The 20,898-nt window shown below is 39.4% G+C and overlaps 2 protein-coding genes across 6 annotated transcripts in view; one reads left to right on the plus strand and one right to left on the minus strand.

Moving 5' to 3' along the window:
• The window catches only part of syn2b (synapsin IIb), a 58,237-nt gene that overhangs the window by 25,651 nt on the left and 11,688 nt on the right, over positions 1–20,898 (plus strand). For all 3 annotated transcript variants that reach the window (XM_086086109.1, XM_086086108.1, XM_086086106.1), the window contains 6 exons: positions 2,825–2,882; positions 3,894–3,985; positions 5,998–6,154; positions 6,674–6,763; positions 18,515–18,577; positions 18,791–18,933. In XM_086086109.1, the coding sequence (XP_085942235.1) occupies positions 2,825–2,882; positions 3,894–3,985; positions 5,998–6,154; positions 6,674–6,763; positions 18,515–18,577; positions 18,791–18,933 (603 nt within the window). The remainder of the gene's footprint in view (positions 1–2,824; positions 2,883–3,893; positions 3,986–5,997; positions 6,155–6,673; positions 6,764–18,514; positions 18,578–18,790; positions 18,934–20,898) is intronic.
• LOC147167391 (metalloproteinase inhibitor 4-like) lies at positions 7,321–17,670 on the minus strand. 3 transcript variants are annotated; one of them, XM_086086111.1, is made up of 6 exons: positions 17,403–17,670; positions 17,037–17,228; positions 12,538–12,635; positions 11,253–11,367; positions 11,046–11,170; positions 7,321–10,165 (listed from the first exon to the last, which is right to left on the minus strand). In XM_086086111.1, exons 2-6 carry the CDS (start codon positions 17,167–17,169, stop codon positions 9,968–9,970), a joined length of 669 nt encoding a protein of 222 aa, XP_085942237.1. In that variant the 5' UTR covers positions 17,170–17,228; positions 17,403–17,670; the 3' UTR covers positions 7,321–9,967. The 3 variants fall into 3 exon arrangements, with proteins under 3 accessions (XP_085942237.1, XP_085942238.1, XP_085942236.1); XM_086086112.1 differs by having other exon boundaries at positions 17,037–17,245; XM_086086110.1 differs by having other exon boundaries at positions 17,037–17,307; positions 17,403–17,669.

The following is a 20,898-nucleotide window of genomic DNA, read 5'->3' on the forward strand; positions in this document are numbered from 1 at the left end:
AGACCCAAGTAGAGGATCGGTCCATTTTTGACCCATAGTTTTTTTTAGAGTGTACACAAATTATATATATTGTATTATATATAATATATACCTCTAGTCTCATATATAGTCTTGTTTTCATTTCCTTTTCCATTAGATCTGTTTGAGATGCAAATACAGCTTCTTTAATCGTATGATGCATTCTCTCTATCAGTGCACATTTAAATCAATATGAGGCGCCCACAAGGCAACGTGCTCAATTTTAGCATATACGACACACTCAAGTCAATCAAAAGCTGTCACTTTTTCAATGACATCCATACTCTGTTGTCATGTATTTTTGTTCTGTTCTTCCCTTCGTTACCCTGCATTGATTCCTCTGGCTTAGACCACACACACCCTTCCATGGCTGTCTCAGACTCCTGGACTCCGCCGATCGATATTGAAAGTGGGGCTGCATCAAATGATCCTGAAAATCGAGTCAACAGAGCTCATCCCATCAATTTCACCAAACACTGAGCTACAGACTAAATCAGCATATGCCTGTTAATATCAAATTTGCTCAATAGCATACTGAACATTCTGTCAGCCTATTCCAGTTGACTTAAAGGCGCACCCCGCACTGGTGGCCAGCTAATCACATATATAGCATTCATATTCACACCTATGGACAATTTAGAATGAACATAATATGTCCTTGAATGTGTGAGAAAACATGAGCACTGTACTTGGTAAATACCCACAAAAGCACAGAAGAACACGTATATTCCACACATTCAAACCCCCAACTTGAACAGTTATTGCCATTTTTTCCTGAAATGGATTAAATGAGCCCACATCAACACATCAATCAGTTTTCTATCAGGTCCTCTCAACAAAGTGTTGCACTAAATCAATCGCTCAATTAAACACATGATTAGTTTCATGTCATGAAGTCAACTTTTTAATTTCTGAGTGTTGGGAAGAATTGGTCATTCCCGCCAGCCCCCAAAAAGGAAAACATTTGCTTAACAGGGAATGATGATACCTTACAATATGGTTACTAGAGCTTTGCCATGGATGGGAAATCCAGAATGGTGTGCCATTGTCTGTATATGATGTCAAAGAATACAAGATAAGGAAGAGCTTGAAAACATTCTGTGCCATGGCTCATGTTTAGTCAAGAAACATTGAAACAATTCCTCTCCTTACAAGAACTACAATTTTAAAGAAAAGTTACAGTAACTTTGTGCTTCTAAGTGTTAACTCTCTGATCCTGAGTATGTATATTATATAGAGATTGTGTGTTTGTGGTCACGATGTGGCTCATGTTGAAGTTAAACGTGACATCAGCTGTCATATTTTTCAGAAAACTCATTTTGTGTACCAGTATGTAGTCCAGGTTCTAAATGTAAATAATTGTCAGGAGGCAGCTCATGTTTGTGTGACAGCAGCGTCTGTGTTTGTCGGGAGAAATTGTTCACTGCTTTCCATGCATCTGCGTCGTGCAATCTCTTTTGCATTTTTTTTTTTTCAAAACAAGGGACCCGGTATTGATCCCTGTGGGACGCCATATGTGATAGGTACTCTATCAATTACTGCCAATATAGAAATACTTTAGGGAAACGTGCCCCTACAATTCCAATGCCAGATGCTGTTTATTGATTTCTTACAACCTCCCTCGTCCTTGTTGTGTTTTTCAATCACAGATGGTCTCATCTTAATGAACTGCGCTGACGAGCAAGATGCCTCTGGGCTAGTTCCTAAGAGCTTTTACGGAGGGAAATGTTATGTACATTTTTAATTTAGGCAGGTGGCCATGATTGCACGTTAACTTGTTTTTAAAATACATTTTTTAGTGCACAAGGCATATTGTGATATAAAGATGGGACATAATGAGCCATTATGAATCCAAACTACATCAGGTGCATGAATAAACAAAGAGGAAGGTGGGAAAAAAAAGAAGCTTTTCCACCAACTCGTTCATGGTTGCTTTATTTAGCCTCAGTTTGTTGGCTCCTGATGCACGTAATGAAAGCCATCTGTGATCCATTTTACGGTGCTGTGTAAAATAATAAAAACGTCCCGGCAGCCTCATCATCATCCTCATCGATCTGCCTGCTTCTTCACTTGTTATCTGTTCCTACATCCGTCTTCTGCAAAGTGGCAGCCAAATACAGGGAGTCTGCTTTCAGGGATGCTGTTTGACTGGACGCATTCATCATTCAAGTTCCTATGTGTCAATCAAATTGTGGCCATTTGTTTGAAATGTTATTTTCTTGTACAGGGGTGTGGATAAGTGTTTGGGCCCCTTCCTGAAGTTCGTCACACCTAAATCTTTTCCCATCATCAATCAAATTTCAATATTTATCAAAGACAACACAAGCAAGCACAAAATTCAGTTCTTAAATGAATTGCCCCCTAAACCTTAATAACTTATTGGGCCACCCTCAGCAGGAGTAACTAAAATCAAGCATTTTCTATAACTGGCAATGAGTCTTTCACATCTCAGTGGAGATATTTTGGCCCACTCTTCCTTGCAGAATTGGTTTAATTCAGCAACACTGAAGGGTTTTCAAGTATGAACAACCTTTTAAAGGTTATGCCACAGAATTTAATTCAGATTAAAGTGTGGACTTCAACTAAGCCACTCAAAAACCTTCATTTATTTATTTATTTTTAAGCCAAATACCTTTTCACGACATTGTAGATAGATATTTGCATATGACAGAGAAAAATTGCCTGTTTACAAGCTGGCTCAATTTTCTCAGATTTTTTTCAATAGGAGTGTGTGATGTCCACTAGAGGGGAGTGTGGACAACTGACAGTTTACTAATGAAAATGTGTCCCTTCTTTTCTCTAATAGGGCCAAAGTGTTTCGGGGAAAGAAGATTTTCGGGGAGTATGACATCAAAGTGGAGCAGGTAATATAATGACACTGAATGAATACTACTAATACAACAATAATCATCATAATCAACATGATTCATCATCATTATCATATTGGTTATATTATATGAAAAACATTGAGATAAAAAGTGATTTTTTTTTAAAAAATTGTTTTGTGGAAGTGGGAGCAGGATTTAATGAATATTTTTATTATGATCACTTTAATTAATTAATTAAATATGTATACTGGAAATACATACCTTTCAAACAAAAACAACTATTATATATAATTGTACATATACTATGTATAATTATTATGTTGTACAGACTTTGAAAATAAATATAACTATATTTTTATAATAGAAAATCTTAAAATAGTTTATTGCTTAAAATTTTTTAAATAAGAATTTAACAAAATTAGAAAATAGTGACATGTATTTATATTTCACAGTTATAATTGTCGTAATACATCTTGAAAACATTTATTGCACACACAAAAAACAAATTTTAAATTGTGAGAACATATGGGTTTAATCACTCGGCCGAATCCACTAAAGGTTTACGTGGCTTTTGCGCGGCACTAACTCGCATCTAATTCACAAAACATGCGCAGATGGTCAAATACGTCGCTAACTTGTTGCCAAGCAGAATGTGCCACGGTGCACCAGTGCTGTATTATGAGGAAACCGCTTATGTCCATAAACGGTTTTCTGTTTGCACCTCCTTGGTCCAATCTCAATCTCACATTGTTTACGGTGTTCTTGGTGCAAATGCAAAATTTATACTTCGCCTTATGTTGTAAAGATGCAAATGTTAACGGAGCTGCAGGTGTAAATGAAGAGCAATTAATGGCACTATCAACAGACGAAGGATTAGACCCTTGATGAGCTAACTATATTAGGCCTAAAATTGGTTTTGTTCTGCTTCTTCTCTACACAATAATTCATCATGAATTACATCTAAGAATAACGCTGCTCTGATGTCAGTCCTCTTACCGCAATGTGTGTTAATAATTCAAGCACATTGTGTCTGCTGTCTCTCTTCAGGCCGAGTTCTCGGACATCAACCTCATCGCACATTCAAATGGAACGTGCACTGTGGACATGCAGGTCATCAGAAGCGGTGCAAAAGCGGCCAGGTGAATACGCATCAATTCATGGTGATCTCAGATTTGCACAGATTAGATCGTTTTCCCCTATTGGAATACTGCTGGTGGTAAAGCATGTCTTAAGAGCCCGCTTCTCTAACCAATACAGGAAATGAGGGCACTAGTAGTGTAATCGTGTTTTGTGGCTGCTTGGTATGCACACGCACACTCTGTTTATGATGATAGGTAGAAAAACATCGAGGGGTGGAGGAGAAGAGGCTTTATATGAGCAGAGATGATAGTTTGCTCATCAATGTCAGTCAAATGCAATTGATTTTGAATATGGATTTGAGTCAGTTACATGTATATAATTATATCTATCTCCGTATTTGTCTGTCTGCTTCTAACCGTCTATTCAGCTAGCTCCTACTCTGCTAAGGAAATTAATCTGATTGCTCCTAAATAATTCTAAACCATCTAAACATTAATTTTTTTACAAGCATGTGCTAGCTAGCCAGAATAGCGTGAAACGCTAACGTAGCTGTCAACATCTTCGCTTACTGGTTCAGCAGCACAAAATGCCATCAAATACTCAACAAATCAGTCATTTGTTTGCAAACAGTTGCTCAATACTAGCGCTAGCTACAAAATTAGCAACAAGTGTGAGATGCTAACTTACTTTAACAGTCTCAAAATCATCATTTCTATATTTTTCACAAACTGCTTACCTCAAATGTACAACACTAATCACACAAGATCCAAATAAAAAAAGCCCTTTGTTTGCAAAAGGCTGTGACATTCTAACCTCCCAGTCAACATCAGCATTTTCTTGTCAACAGAAACAGCACAAACCGTTGGCGTTAAATGCACAACACTAATTACACAAGATCTAAATAGAGTTTTTCTAAATACTGGCTCCATTTTGCTTGCGAGATGCTTACATAAGATGTGAAATCCTAACATAAGAGAGCTAGCACCTAGCTGGAGATGCTAACATAACAGCAAAAACAGATGTCTTCAAATCAAAGTCCTGTACAATACTCAACTCAACTTTATTTATATACTGGCTCAAGCTACAGTCCTGTCAAGATAACAAGAATGGGAACTCAAGTAGAAACATGTCCCAAATGTCTTGTTCTCTTTTCACATTTAGAATTTTTTTCCCAAAAAGCCAAAGAATAGAGCTAATCACACGCAGGATCAATCTTTTGGCGCTAGCTGAAATGAGGTCTAGTGAAGTGCAGTTGTTACAACATTTAAGTTCTGTTTTCCCCCCGAAAATTTGTCCAAACTCTAAATTGTCCCAGGCTTTCAAATTTGTATGTCTCACTCTCACAAAATGGTCGCCACGATCAGAAGAAAACTGGGCTGACCTTGAATTTGTTGGTCACATCTGATTAAAATGTAGGTCTGCCCTTTCCTGTTCACGAGTAATGAAGAGATTAGGCTGTCCTGTTAATTGCTGTGTCGTCTCCAACAGAGTACTTGAGGTTTCTCAGAGTGTCTGATTAGCATTCTTGGTGCACAAACAGCCGGTGGTGGGTACACTGAGTGAGACGTTTTCTCTCCTTGTCTTGCCTTTTGAGCCACACCGCTCTTTTAAAGCACTATATTTTTTCAGAAAAAAAAATATGCCTTCGTCGGGTGCACACGTGTGGAGATAAATGAAGAAAGAACAAGAGCGCCGTGCTCAGTCGACATCGGACTGCCGCTGAGCTTAGCTTCCATTATGATTGATTTTATTTCATTCTCCATGCAGACTGCAGACCACCATGTAGGCACCTGATTGGACAAAACACTGAGGAGAATTTCAGAAATATTTCTTAGGGTTGGGCATTTTATTAACTTAATAATCTACATCTGCCTTGTTTTTTTTGCGGTCCTGAGTTCAAATCTTGCCTTAGTGTGTGGGCGAAACATGAAAGCAAAGTTTGAAGACTTGCCATAAAACGCAAAACTCTTAATTTTTTGTAGATTTTTTTTCATTTATCGCATCTATTGCCAGTGTATCTTCATCTTTTCATTTCTTCACTTGTTTATTTTCTTCTCTGTTGCCCCACCAGGTCCTTTAGGCCAGACTTTGTCTTGGTGCGCCAACACGCCTTCAGCATGGCCCAGAACGAAGACTTTCGAAACCTTATCATCGGTCTACAGTATGCCGGCATTCCCTCCGTCAACTCGCTGGACTCCATTTACAACCTCTGCGACAAACCTTGGGCTGTAAGTCATTTTAAGAGCCTTAATTTTGAGAGAGGAAACATACAAGGATGTGATATGTTAGTGTCATGGAGAATTGAAGCAATATAATGATCAATAAAATTGTGTAATTAAGCCGCTATGCCTTGAAGAAATTGAGACAGAATAGACTTGACTTGGCAGCTACTGGCAGAAGCACAACCACTGTAGCTTGCTGCTTAAACAAGCTGCTGCAGTGATTAAAATTGAATTAAACAAACAGAATGGTATTGTGGGACCTTTTTCACCAAAATGTGCCACTGCGCTCCGTTTTATTTGTTTAAACAAAGCAGCCGATGTAGTCATTGGGGTGGTCCAACTTAAAAGCCAGCGCACAGAAAAAGGTTTCGCGCAGCCATGCTGTGCTTTATAAACTAATACAATAATAAAAAACTCATATTATGAATTCCTAATATGTATACTGTATAGCCTTTCATAATATTTTTTTTCATGAATTTAATGTGTTAATTATTTGTTTTACTTCATGCTTGTCTTTATCTCCAGTTTTCCCAGTTGATCAACAATCAGAAGAGGCTGGGTGCCGACAAATTCCCTGTGATTGATCAGACATTTTACCCCAACTACAAGGACATGGTGAGCATTTATACTTTTATTTAAAAAAAAAAATTTTTTTTTTTAAACAAAAAAAATAAAAAATAAACTTTCAGCCATATTAGAAAATTTCAAAAATGTTAATGCTCACGCGATATTATATTCAACAATTATACATCAACCGAATCTGACAAATGACAGCATAGACTCTCTCCTTTTTGCCTTATCCCGTTCTTTTTTAATTGACAGTAGAAAAATGGAGGTTGCACAAAATGCAGCCATTACTCCCATGGACTCTCAGACGGTGTTTATTTTGTATAAAATGGGGCAATGATGTCATCTACTGGTGGTTAGGCATTGGTAAAGTTGTTTACAAGTTTGACATTTACAGTAGAGCATCATCAGATTCTCCCTCATCTGGCCCCGTTGAAAAAAATATAATTGTATACCTGTTGATGAGGTTTAGGAAAAGCAAATAAACACACCTTGTTGCTGTCACTTTCAGTATTCTGTAACTACACAAAGATTTTACCTTAACATAATAATAATAACATATTTTCTAACCTTTTGGAGGAATCAAAGAAGCGTTTCAGACAAGATTCCATTTAAACGTTTTATATACAATCTTTTTTTGGTACATGGAAATAAAAAAAACACCACTATCCAGACAAAAACAGACATAAATACAAATCTGCAACAATTTCTTCAGTACAAAACATGCATCGTTTCTTGACTTTACTAACACCATACATTTTATGATAACCATTATTTGTTAATTATTAATTCATGCCAAACAAATCATGCAACAATGATATATAGTTGTAAAATAAGCTTACTGTGCTGTAACACTTGATCGATGGCTTAGGTGTGATAGTTGTGTCATAATGCATTTTGGATTGAACCAATAACAAGATTAGGGTTATGTGCAGAAAATAATGTTATCTTTTATAGCAAGCAATGTGAAATTAAAACTCTGAACGATAAGTAGCATGTCAATGTAATTAGCTTCTAAAATGTTAATGCTCAATGAAATACAGTATTTACAATCAATAGATTTGTTGTCATAATAATTCCTATGTTTTGATTTTCTATATTTATATACAGTCTATTTTCATTTGCATGGGGCAGTTGCATTGTGACGGTAAGTAAAATGAGTCTGGCTCTAATTGTGTCCTACATACATACATTTTCTCTGCATAGCAGTGGTACGCCCGACGTTATTTTATGAATAATAACGAGGTTCCCAAACCGAATGTGTTAACTGTCAGTTTCATGCAAACGATTATAGGATTGGAGGACTCACTCTGAGGTAAATTACTGTATTTGCAAGTGATTTTCAGCGACTCTTCCATTAGCAACTCCATCATCATTTGCGCAAATGTTTTTATTTTAATAAACTCTGTCAGTGTACTATTATTTAGCGCTATTTGCTGACAAGAGGTGTTTGAAATTCTATTCGGTTTTTACAGGGAGCTTGTGCAATTATGCCAGTAGAGGGCAAATGTTAACTTTTCAGTCAGCACTTGAGCAGCAGCTTTATGGACCAGTTGACGAGATTTCAGAGATTACAACAGCCTGCCAAAGAGAGCAAATATAATCCAGCCGAGAGGTGATAAAATTATGTAATGGTTTTTCTGCTATAGGAAATTTCAATTTTGCCAAGTTGGCTGTTTAGCTGTTGTTTTTTTAGCAGTAGAATGCACCTCAAGCTCTGAGCAGCTTTTAGGTGTCCAGAAGTATTTTGAATTGTATTATTATTTTATTTATGTATTATTTATTATTAGTAGTAGTAGTAGTATTACAGAGATTCAAAAATCAAGCTCAGAAGTCACAAAAGCGTGCACTAGTTTTTTTGCTGGAATCAGAAATCTAAAGTTTGCAATGTTCAGTAGCTATTCAGTGATTGTTTTAGCAGCTTTTGTAGCGTAATTTTCAGAAAACAACTTTTAAAGGCTCTAGGAGCATAGTGCGTTAGTTGGTAAGGGACTGCAAGCTCTGACCAGCTTTTAGGTGACAAAAAGCATTTTAAATTCTGTCCGAAAATGGGATCTCGTCTCCTTGTTGTATTCAGCACTCGAGAAACAGCATTCATAACCAGCTGGTCTGCCGGACTATAGAGAGTTAGTACAGTGTAAACAAAAGTGAGCGGATTTATGAGGCAATTCTGCAATGTTCAATGGCAGCAGAGCAGTTTTTTTTTTAGCAGCAATTGTAGTAAAATGGGCAAAATGGTTCTTTTTAAAGGCTATGGGAGCATTGCGCTTTAGTATGTTCACAAGGTCCATTCAGAGCTATTAGCATTTTAGTTTCTACTTTAAATTGGTGTAAGATAGTACAGAACAGATCTAATTGGCACTCAAAGCAGCAGCATTCTTAACCAGCTGGTCTTCAGAGACTGAAAATAGAGTTAATATAATCCATCACAAAAGCAAGCACATTTCTGAAGCAGTTTAGACAGGAAGAACATGATCGCTGTTTCTTGTTTTAATCAGCACTCGAGCAGCAGCATTCTTACCGAGCTGGTTCTTAGTGACTTTGACTGACGAAAGAGGGGCAATGGAGTTCATTAAAGAAGCAAGCAGATTTCTAACGCAATTTTGAGCTTGCAATACGGTGTGGCAATTGTTTTAGCAGCGAGCATTGTGTAATTTGCAGAAAATGACTTTTCAAGATTCAGGAGCGTATCACTTTAGTGGATTCATAAGATATCACTGGTTTTGACGATTTAGAGGGAGAAGAAGCATTTATGTCCGTTCTAAATTAGTGTCGTTAAGCTAGCACAGGAGGAATGTGATATCTTCTTTTTCTAATCAGCACTCGAGCAGCACTGTTTTTAACCAGCTGGTCTTTAGAGACTTTTTTTGCAGCAGCCTTAGAATAGAGAGCGAAAATAATTCAGCCAAGAGATCACAAAACATCCGCAGGAATTTTCTATTTTGCGATATTAAGGAAGAGTAACAATGCTGTTCTCGAAGTTAAAGTATACATCCTGATCATGCTTTCCAAGTTCCTCTGCACATTTTTAAAACAGCTTTTTAAATATTATTCAATGAAACATTAATTAGCATTGCCGCGGTATCCGTCTCGTAGCGGTAGCGCTTTCAGATATGATATCAGCCCAATTGACATGAACTCTGTTGCTATGTTACGCATAAGCATCCACATTTGAGCTAAACAAGCCAAAGCAGGACATCCCTCTGACCGGAGACGTCACAGGTGTCAGACGGAGATGGAATCTTGAGCCGGTCAAGGGTCAGTCATGTCCAGGAAGTCTTTCTCTGGGGCGTGGCCGCCCCTGTACCAGCCGCAGGTCGTGTCGGAGCGACGAATGCACGCGTACTGCCGCGCCTGCTCGCCGTTGAGGCTGTTATCCAGAAGCCAGTCCGTCCACAGGCATTCGTTTTCTCCTGTTGATGCGCACGGCACTGTGTAGCACACGTTGATCTGCAGAGAAAAAAAGCTTTTTTAACTAAATCCCCGTTATTATTTGCCATCTGTCTCTGAAAAGCTTTGTCCCAGCCTAAATAAATTCACCAAAAATAAAAGAGGTCCTTTTGTATAAAACAACCCAGAAAGTTGGGGCAGATCTTCTACTTGGATCAATTTGTTTAGCAAAAATAAAAAGGGTAATTTTGTATAAAACAACACAGGAAGTTGGGTCAAATTAACCCATAAAATGGATCAGTCCATATTTTTTTAATCCATAATTGGGTTACTGTTGACCCAACTGTTTTTAAATTGAAGAGTCTAAAATGTCAGTATGTGATGGTCTGTATCTGCTCTGCAACTTGCATCTCACCCAAAGTCAGCTGGGAGAGACTCCAGCTAAACTGCGACCCCAATGAGTAAAAGCAATCTAGGAAATGTGCAGTATATGATGGATGTAAAGACAGACAGTAGAGGAAAAGCCAGTGTAGTGACGCTAGCCGCATATTGTTGTTCTAGTTGGCACTCAAGCAGCAGTCTGGATCAAGTGTAGTGCCTTTTTTTTTTTTTTGCAACACCTTGACAATAGAGAATCACAAAAGCATCTACTCTTTTTTTTCCCTTAAACAGGAACCTGAGATGTTGCAAAGTAATCCAAGTGATTTTAGCTCTCCAGAGTGCTTCTTTATAAGACTCTGTGCTTTTGTGCTGTTCAGTTAGCCTAGAGGCATGGAACCTTTGACCGTGGGCAAAAAAAACACAAAGAAATTCATGAATTCACTGCGGTGCTGGTAGAATTACATAACAAGAAAACTCATTTTCAGTCATAGTTTCTGTTTCCTGAGCCAAAATACAGATATGCATATTCACGCAAGAAGAACGAAAAATCCTGACTCACTCTACATTCGCAGCCCATCTGGTATCTGTAGTTGAGATTCTTCCTTTGTGAGAGTGACAAATTGTCCCAGGACTCCACCAGGTCACACTGGCCAATGGAAAGACGCCCGTTGCTCCACATACTTCCTGTTTAGTAGCATAGCAAAACAGTTTGTCTTTTTTCCTATGATTATTTCACATATGGTACAACAGTCAGTAATGTTCTTACCTGAGAGCAGATACCCCGCTTTGTTGTTGGAATCTAACTTAACTCCACACAGCGAGGAGAAGACTGGAGTGTACACATACTGGATATCCTTGGCCTTGTCGAACCCTTTGAACATCTGAACATTTGGAGAAGACACCGGAGAGGGAAGGATGGTTGTGCAGGATTACCATGCAATACACATTTTAGTGGACTTTTATTTATTTATTCTCAATTAGTGTGGTTATGCTAGTATAGGAGAAATTATATGTAGTAGCACTCGAGGAGTAGCGTTCTTAGCGAGCTGAATTTTGGCAGCAATCTGGCGGTTGTTTTTAACAAATTTTTGGGTGCGGAATCCAAAACAGTTTTTTTCTATCACATCAAGTTTTAGTTACAAGCTTTGAGAAGAAAAAAATAAGTTAAATAGATCTTACAATGGTATGCCCAATTTTCACTTAGCGAGCAGAATTTTGGCAGCATTCTGCCAATAGAGTTAATATAACACTGTTTTTTTTATTTTTTTTATTGAGTTACATCTGGCGGCTGTTTTTAACACATTTTTGGGTGCGGAATCCAAAACTGATCTCAGGTTTTTTTTCTATCACATCAAGTTTTAGTTACAAGCTTTGGAAAAAAAAAGAAAAAAAAGAAGTTAAATTGAACTTACGTCGCTATGCCCAATTTCCGCTTTTCTGGAGGGTAAGTTAGAAAAAAACAGCTCGTGCAAGAAAAACACTGACTGTAATTATGGACTCAGCATGCCAATTTTAGTTTTAACCAGCATAAAAATCAAACTCAACAAAATTAAAATAAAATAAAACATGAAGTTGTGTTAGTCATGTGAGTAGACTCACAACAACAACAAAAGCTGGATAAGACACAGGAAGTCTGCCATTTTGTCTGTAAGTGGACATTTCATTCAGGGTCATTTTTCTCATTTCCAGAGGTCCATCCAAAGTGAACTTGAAATTTGGTCCAATTGCTACTAAATTGGAACCACTTATTCTTGACAGATGAGCGACACAAAATTTTGGAGAAAAATTACTTTTCGTTATGGTGTGTGAGTAGAGCATGGGGACAAAGATTGGTGACTGGCCATAACGCACGACCTAACCCCACACTGTCTTGTGTATGTTCCACACTCCATTGTGTTTTATACCCAGACAGACTTTCTAGTCTATATTGAGAGGGCACACCACAATGGCCCAATAAATCTACAAATCTGATGTGCTCTCTGTAGTTTTATGCGCACCTATAAAGCAGGTATCGCCACATAGGCATTGGACTAGTCTGTGGCACATCTCACCTTGATCATCTTTATTTCATACTGGATCATCTTCATGTAGGGGGAGGAACTGTTGCTAGGCGACACAATCTTCTCCCCGGCGATCTTCGCCCTGATCACTGTCAGGAAAAAAAGGTGACTGGACTCAGAATAGGGTGTAAAAATAACGTGTTATTTACATGCACACAAAATGTCCGCCACTCGTTCTATCGCTAAGAGCTAAGCAAATCTCCTCTTGTTTTCACTTTTTCCTTGTCACAAAGCAACACCTCTAATTGTGTGCTGGTAATGGGAAGAACTCGGCATGCACTGTGAAATTCATTCAGCCAACAGCAAAAAGATGGACCAGTGAGGAAGGTTTGAGTGTGCTATAAAATATATATATATCGATACATATCCCTCAGCCAAGCAGATGGTCCTTGAAGACTCTAAGACTAAGGCTATAAATCTGTTACCAGTAATGAAACTAACTCAGGCTGTAATAGAAAATACAGTAACTGAAGGAGCAAAGTGAAGAAAATTTGGCCTGAGTTAAAATCAGCTGTATTTTCTTGCTGTTTGCTGGCATTTACCATCAGTCATTTTAGTCATTTGTCAATACATATTGGTCATATGGAAATAGACTGAGATATGTTTTTGATCAATGACATTATCTTGTTGTTATGTCGTGGAACAGTGAAGGCAGTTCATGACTGCTGCTTATCTTTTATATTTTCATAATAACACTAAAAATGGGCCCACATCCAAACTACCTGGTTACTTTGTTTCAATCTGGCCACAGCCTGTTTAAAACTCGAAGATGTGGAAAAAAACTGTGCCCTCTACTGCTTTCTCTCCGTTATGCCATCATAAAAAAAAAATGTGTCTAATAAATGACCGCAAAAATAATAATATGCAGCAATTCTCATTTAATGGCACCTCTTCAACCACAATATGATATCACTTATCCACCCTTCCAATAGAACCTTAAAATAGTCTTTGGCAAATTAGCCGGCCTACTTAAATCTTCTCCTGTGAACGCAATAATGGCTCCATGCCACCTGTTAATGGTAAGGCTTCACATTGCTGTGTGTACAGATCAAATATTTGGCAGTCTGTGCTTTGGCTGCAGCCAAATGTGCAGGAAGTATAAATATTCTGCAAGCAATTAGCCTCCCCAAAAAAGGAAGAGTAAAGTGCTTTTCCATCAGTGTAAATGAGTGAATTCATTATGCGGAGACCTCCAATGCATGTAACTTAAAAATAATCGGATTTCTTTCAGGAAAGATTTGCTTTTGGATATTTAATGAGCATTTAACAGACAGATAGACCATTTCAGAATAAATACATGTTAAAAGAGAAAACTTTTTCCGTTATAAATCAACGGGATGGTTTACTACATCTGGGCAGCAACCAGCAGAGGGCACCATTAATTCAGGCCAGATTAGTTTGCTGTTTTAACAGGCTGCTGACAGGAAGTAAACACGCAGAAATTCCATGTGGAACATTCGAAACGAATAAAGTTTGAGTGTCAGCGTCTGGCCAGATGAGTCTGCTTCATAAACGGACAGAGTAAAACAGGAACTAAATGGGCAGAAGTTTGGTGTGGAATCGTTGTAAACAAATGAAGTTCACTCACAGATTAAAACTTTATACAGGACTGGAAGCAATAAAATGATGTGCATGAAACTCACAAAAACATAATATTGCAAAGTTAAACCATGAGAACTGATGTAGTAAAAAAAACATCCCTCGGCCCAGATGAATCGGCACCCTTGTCATCCTCACAAAGCTGCACTGTCAGTGGTCTTTCACTCTGATATTGTTAGTATGCAGACCATTGGGGCCAGCCTATAGACATGGAAATGAAGTGGAAGGAAGGGGAAGAGCGATGGAGTAAGCTGGCTTGGCCTCGGTCCAGCACACACACACACACCCCCACACACTAACACACACATGGACGTAGCTTGGAAATCTTTCAACGTTTGTGCAGATGGGATATTAGTGAGATGTTCGGCTTTATTCAAAAGTCACACCGACTCTCACGACATTGTCAAGGTCAACCGAAGGCCACTACCAGTCACAGTTACAAAACAAGCAGGACAGTGGAACCGCTAAGTAAATCAAATTTTGTCGATCATATGAAATTGAATCAACTCGCCATTAGGTCTAAATGGGCATAAATCTGTCAAAAAAATGTATGTTGCATGTGCTGTCAATATTAATATTGCTGCCCATGTGTTGACTGATGAATATATTAGCAGCATGGTTATTTAAATGGAGAATAATGTTCATGGTGGTATTAATTACGAGACAATTACAACTTAAGCTTAATTAATCATCTTATTTGAATCTTTATGGGCAATCCTACTTTCATATATTATGTTGAGTAAAAGTAAAAAAACACTCTAAAAACAGTTGGGTCAAAAGTATCCCATTTATGGATCAAAAATGGACCGATCCACTTTATGAGTCAATTTGACCCAACTTTCTTCGTTGTTTTATACAAAATGACCCAATTTTTTGACCCAAGTAAAGGATCTGACCAATATTTATGAGTTGTTTTACACTAAAAGACCCATTTATTGACTCAAAGTTGGGTCAAATCGACCCAATTGGAGAGGTCAATTTTGACCCATAGTTGGGTTATTTTTGACCCAACTGTTTTTAAATAGGCTGGGTCAGATCTGATCCAAATCAGTTGGGTTTTTTTACCCTCAAACATGTTGGCTACAAACAGGAAGTGTTTGTTTTCTGCCGTCTGACCTCCCACCCACCAACAGTGCACTTCCTCGTTATATAACGATGTCGTGTGATCAAGCGCTGCTTTCGTTGCACCAACAGGCTTTGGCTTCCATCAATCACTAAGGAAGGAAGCATTTCAACCATCCTAAAAAAAAAAAAAGACTCTTCTCTTTCTCGCTTCTGTGCTCTGATAACCTAGATCCAATTTGAGCCTGTGTGCAGGTTTTTAAAAGCAGCTCTCAGCCTCAATTTTGCAACACATTTTGACCCTTTGACAGATACTCCAGCTTTCTGGTGAAGCCAAGTACTCAGCAGTGTTGGTTTTAGCCTGTGTTGAGACCCCCCCCCCCCCCCCCCCAAAAAAAGAAGAAAGAAAGAAAGAAGGGGGATTATGAAAGCCAGGCAACTGCACAAGCAGAAGTAGGCCAAACTATGTGGCACTTTTATTGGACTTATTCTTATGTGACAGCTATTATAGGAATACTGTTCACAAAAAGCATTGTAGCATTTTATAATCTGTCAATTACTATGTAACATGACATGAGCCAACATTGAGTTAATTGATGGAAAATGAATTAAGAAGGTAGCAGAAGACTGTACAGTTATGTATTTTTTGATATTGGTTTTGTTTCTAACATACATTGTTTTTCCAGTAAATGTGTCCAAATGTAGTCATTAAAAAAATACAATGAATTTTTTTTAAATTTTTTATTAAAGAGGAAGTCAACCCTTCCAAATTCTTTACAATAATATGTTCTATGTAGCCCCACTAGTCTAAACATGGTATTCTGATTAATATTGTGGTATATGAGTTAAGCAGCAAAATCCATCATTCCATCCATCTCAGTGGGCGGCCATTTTGCCACTTGCTGTCGACTGAAAATGACATCACAGTTGCTCAGGGCTCAGTTAATGACCAATCACGGAACACCTGTTTTCTGAAACTGAGCCATGAAATTGGTCATTACCTGAACGCTGAGCAACTGTGATGTCATTTTCAGTCAACAGCAAGTGGCAAAATGGCCGCCCCCTGAGATGGATTGCCGTGTTTGCTGTTTATTTCACATTCCACAAATCAGATTGCTGTGTTTAAACTAGTGGGGGCACATACAACATATTATTATAAAGAAAATTTTGGCAAAGTATTTTTAGCAGAATCATTTGTATATCATTTTCAAACGGGCCAATTTAACTTACAACATGAATGTAGTATTTGTGTTAGTATTATTTAAGTTGAACTTTTTTATTTTGTGAAAAGTAAAGACACTTTGGGCACCTAACAAAAATATATTATTGTTATTATTATTATTATTATTATTATTATTATTTATTATTCTGCGAGTCACCTTTTTTGCAGAAGTCCCTCATCTACACCCCTCTCAACCACTATAAATTTAAAATTGGCAATGCACATGTTGATAAAGGATTGAAAAATATTTGAACATAGGCTATGTAACATGTTTATATTAAAATCGTGCATTAGTACAACAGTCTTTTGCCACTTTCTAGTGTAATTTCTAGCTAAATGATATTCATTCAAATATTCACCAAATATACTGTAAATGCACTTTAATGCAACATTTGGCTTGGTCTTAATTTGAGCATACCTTAATCTGAATAAGTAAGTAAGTAAGATATTGCAGCAACGCCGTTAAGATTTAAAGATTAGTAACCCTCTCAGTAGCCTTACAGGTGTGTGTGTTTTGCTGCCCTCTAATTGGGCTCAGAAGACAAATCATCAGTAAACAGTCTGAGGAGTGTTTGGACAATTTTCTGCCTGAGCAGTAGCAACTCACCCGTCTCGGCGCTGCAGAAGAGCTGCTGTGGGTGAGCTGGGTGGCAGCTGCATGCGTCCGCAACCGTGCCTGCTCCCAGCAAGAGGAGCATCCAGAGCCCCAGACGCACACTCCTCTCGTGGGACACGGCCATGATGAGACTACCGCTGGCTCCCACGGCTTGAACAAACCCTTTGCAATCCCGTCAAGTTCCTTGAAGGAAATTCAGACTTGAAGACAAGAGTGGTAGTACAAAAAAAGATGAGCTCCAGTGGGCCCCGAGTATCAGCAGCTGTGGATAAAAATGATTTCAGAAGAAGAAGCTGCCACCCCCTGCCTCCTTCTTTTTCTTTCTCTCTTGAGACGACAACACACGGACAAACTTACAATAGTTGGATCGCCCGGCACTCTGGTCCTGAATGCTGAGAGGGTCGCGCACAGGGAGCCTCTTATGCACTCGACAAGTAAGGCACAGCCTCCTCACACGCAGCAGAAAAAAACAACCATCCTTTCCCCTCTCTCGGTTTGATGTCCTACCGCCTTCTTCCTTCTCCGCGAGCGTCCGTAGGCGTGTTAATTGTCGCAGAGAACGGACTGATTTGTTGTAGCTAAAACCGCCATGCTCTAAGCATGTGCAAGGGGAATGGATAAAGAGGATGGGGAGGGAAACATGGCAGGAAAAGGAAAGGCAATTATTGATTGTTCCTCTGTTGCCAAGTTCAACCCAATAGAGCATGCCTTTCACTTACAGTACATTAGACAAAAGTGAAGGCAGACACAGCCACACATGAGCAGCATTTGAAGGCACATGGAATTAATTTAAATGGTGTAGTCAGTGGCCTGATCCTAAGCCAAGTCATGATTTTTTTTACTCAAGACAAAAATAAACAAACAAGAAGCAAGTGAAGACTTTTTGAAGGCAAACTCATTGAATACTCTTCTGTTGCCAAGTTAGTCACCTGACCTCAACCCATTAGAGCATGTCTTTCACGTACATAAGACAAAAGTGAAGGCAGACATACCCACATATGAGCAGCATTTGAAGGCATACTCATGGAATTCATTTCAATGGCATAGTTAGTGGCCTGATCCCAAGCTTAGTAATGTTTTTTACTTGACAAAAGTCAACAAAAAAGAAGCAAATGAAGACTGTTTGAAGGAAAACAGTGAAGATTCCTCTGTTGCCAAGGTAATCACCTGATCTCAACCCAATAGAGCATGTGTCTCTCATAAATGAGACAAAAGTGAAGGCAGCAAGACGGACTTGCAAGCAGGAACTGAAGGCAAAACATCTCCAGTGTGGCAACACCCAATTTGGTTGTTCATGGGCTCCACCCTTTTTACAGTTATATGACTTTTTTGAAATACTTTTGAGTGTCTTAAAATGAAGGCTCTCTGCATAAAATAACTGCCCTATTCTTCAAATCATCCACATTACAAACTCATGTTGTTGTGTTGCTCTGATTGCTTATCTTTTGCACTGTCGTGTTGTTTTACAGATCACAACGCCAAGTTTCCCAGTCGTGGTGAAGATCGGACACGCCCACTCTGGAATGGGAAAGGCAAGTGATCCTTTAAGATGGACTTGGTTTTTGTTTGGACATATGCCAACGTAGTCCTGTCACGTTGTGCATGTGTTGTGGAGGGGGGCCGCGGCGCTAATGAAGTGACCATCAAACTGACACGCCGTGTCAACATTCATCCTCGTACAATCCGTCACCACTGACCGTGTTCAAACATTTCGAGCATACTAATCGACATCACGTGCTTCTCAGGTCAAAGTAGACAACGTGAGTGACTTCCAGGATATCGCCAGCGTGGTGGCCATCACTCAGACCTACTGCACGACGGAGCCATTCATAGACGCCAAGTACGACATCAGCGTGCAGAAGATCGGCGCTGACTATAAGGCGTACATGTAAGTTGAGATCAACTAATAAGTGTGGAATTCGGCTTTTATGGATAAGAGGTACAGAATTCAGTCACTTTTTTTTCTTTTTTTTTGCTACTAAAAAACATTTTCTTTATTGAGCCTATTCGCTGAAAAAAATCACATATTCACAGTGTTTGTGCTAGGAAATAAAGAAATTACAAAGTTTGCGTAATTATATAACAATTGCATCGGATCTCATTAAAAGGCAGCTAATGTGTGTAATGTTGTAGCCACTTTTGTTTGGCACTGTATATTAGGGCCGGGTTTAAAAAAAAAAGTAATAATCGATATCGAATCGATTTTACTTGCAAGCTCGATATTGATTCATGAGACCATGAGTTGATTATTTTATATATCTCTTTTTACAATAAATTATTAAGAAAATAGAATTTTAAAGGTAATTTTTTTTTGTATCTTCCAGTTATCTTGAAATTCACTGTTCACTTGAATTTAAAAGTATTTTCCTACATTTATGAAAGACATGACTTATTACAGTTTAAGACAATTCAGAATCCTTTTAATTTATATTTACAATTATTGAATTAGATTTTGAAAATATTTTCATCTCAGCCCGATGTTAATGTTTGTGTAACACTTAAGTGACTAGACTAAGTGCAATTTCTGGAGAAATTGCGTGGTAATGCTAATAGCTGAATGCTAATATTTGAATGTATGTGGAATGCTTTATTATAACAATAATGTTAAATGTCGTAGAAAAAAATGGATGTTAAACTGCTGAATTCAGAAAATTTAATTTTGAATCACTACAGCCACCTGTGGCCCAAAAAATGAAACTGCACACTCCCTTCTTCCAATACACAATGCACACTTGACCCCACATTTGCAGATAGAGTGCGGGAAATTCAAACCCAAATCCAGTCTTAACAACGCACAGGCGCCGGCTGGGCGCCTGTGCGTTGGGGTTTACCCCGGTGAACGAGAGGGTAGCCTCCCTCCGCCTACGGGTGGGGGGACGGGTCCTGACTGTTGTTTGTGCTTATGCACCGAACAACAGCTCAGAGTACCCACCCTTTCTGGAGTCCTTGGAGGGTGTGCTGGAGAGCGCTCCCCCCGGGGACTCCCTCGTTCTGCTGGGGGACTTCAACGCTCACGTGGGTAATGACAGTGAGACCTGGAGGGGCGTGATTGGGAGGAACGGCCCCCCCGATCGAAACCCGAGCGGTGTTTTGTTGTTGGACTTCTGTGCTCGTCACGGACTGACCATAACGAACACCATGTTCAAGCACAAGGGTGTCCACATGTGCACTTGGCACCAGGACACCCTAGGCCGCAGTTCGATGATCGACTTTGTAGTCGTGTCATCGGATTTGCGGCCGTATGTGTTGGACACTCGGGTTAAGAGAGGGGCGGAGCTGTCAACTGATCACCACCTGGTGGTGTGTTGGCTCCGATGGCGGGGTAAGATGCTGGTCCGACCAGGCAGGCCCAAACGTATTGTGAGGGTCTGCTGGGAACGTCTGGCAGAATCCCCTGTCAGAAAGAGTTTCAACGCCCACCTGCGGCAGAGCTTCTCCGTTGTCCCGGGGGAGGCGGGGGACGTTGAGTCCGAATGGACCATGTTCCGTGCTTCCATTGTTGAAGCGGCCGATCGGAGCTGTGGCCGTAAGGTGGTTGGTGCCTGTCGGGGCAGCAATCCTCGAACCCGCTGGTGGACACCAGCGGTAAGGGATGCCGTCAAGCTGAAGAAGGAGTCCTATTGGGCCTTTTTGGCCTGTGGGACTCCGGAGGCTGCTGACAGGTACCGGCTGGCCAAGCGGAATGCGGCTTCGGTGGTCGCTGAGGAAAAAACTCGGACATGGGAGGAGTTCGGTGAGGCCATGGAGAACGACTTCCGGACGGCTTCGAGGAAATTCTGGTCCACCATCCGGCGTCTCAGGAGGGGAAAGCAGTGCGCCATTAACACTGTGTATAGTGGAGATGGGGTGCTGT

This window comes from Leptonotus elevatus, chromosome 10, assembly GCF_054856555.1.
Source record: "Leptonotus elevatus isolate MCC_2025b chromosome 10, RoL_Lele_1.0, whole genome shotgun sequence".
Lineage (NCBI taxonomy): Eukaryota > Metazoa > Chordata > Actinopteri > Syngnathiformes > Syngnathidae > Leptonotus > Leptonotus elevatus.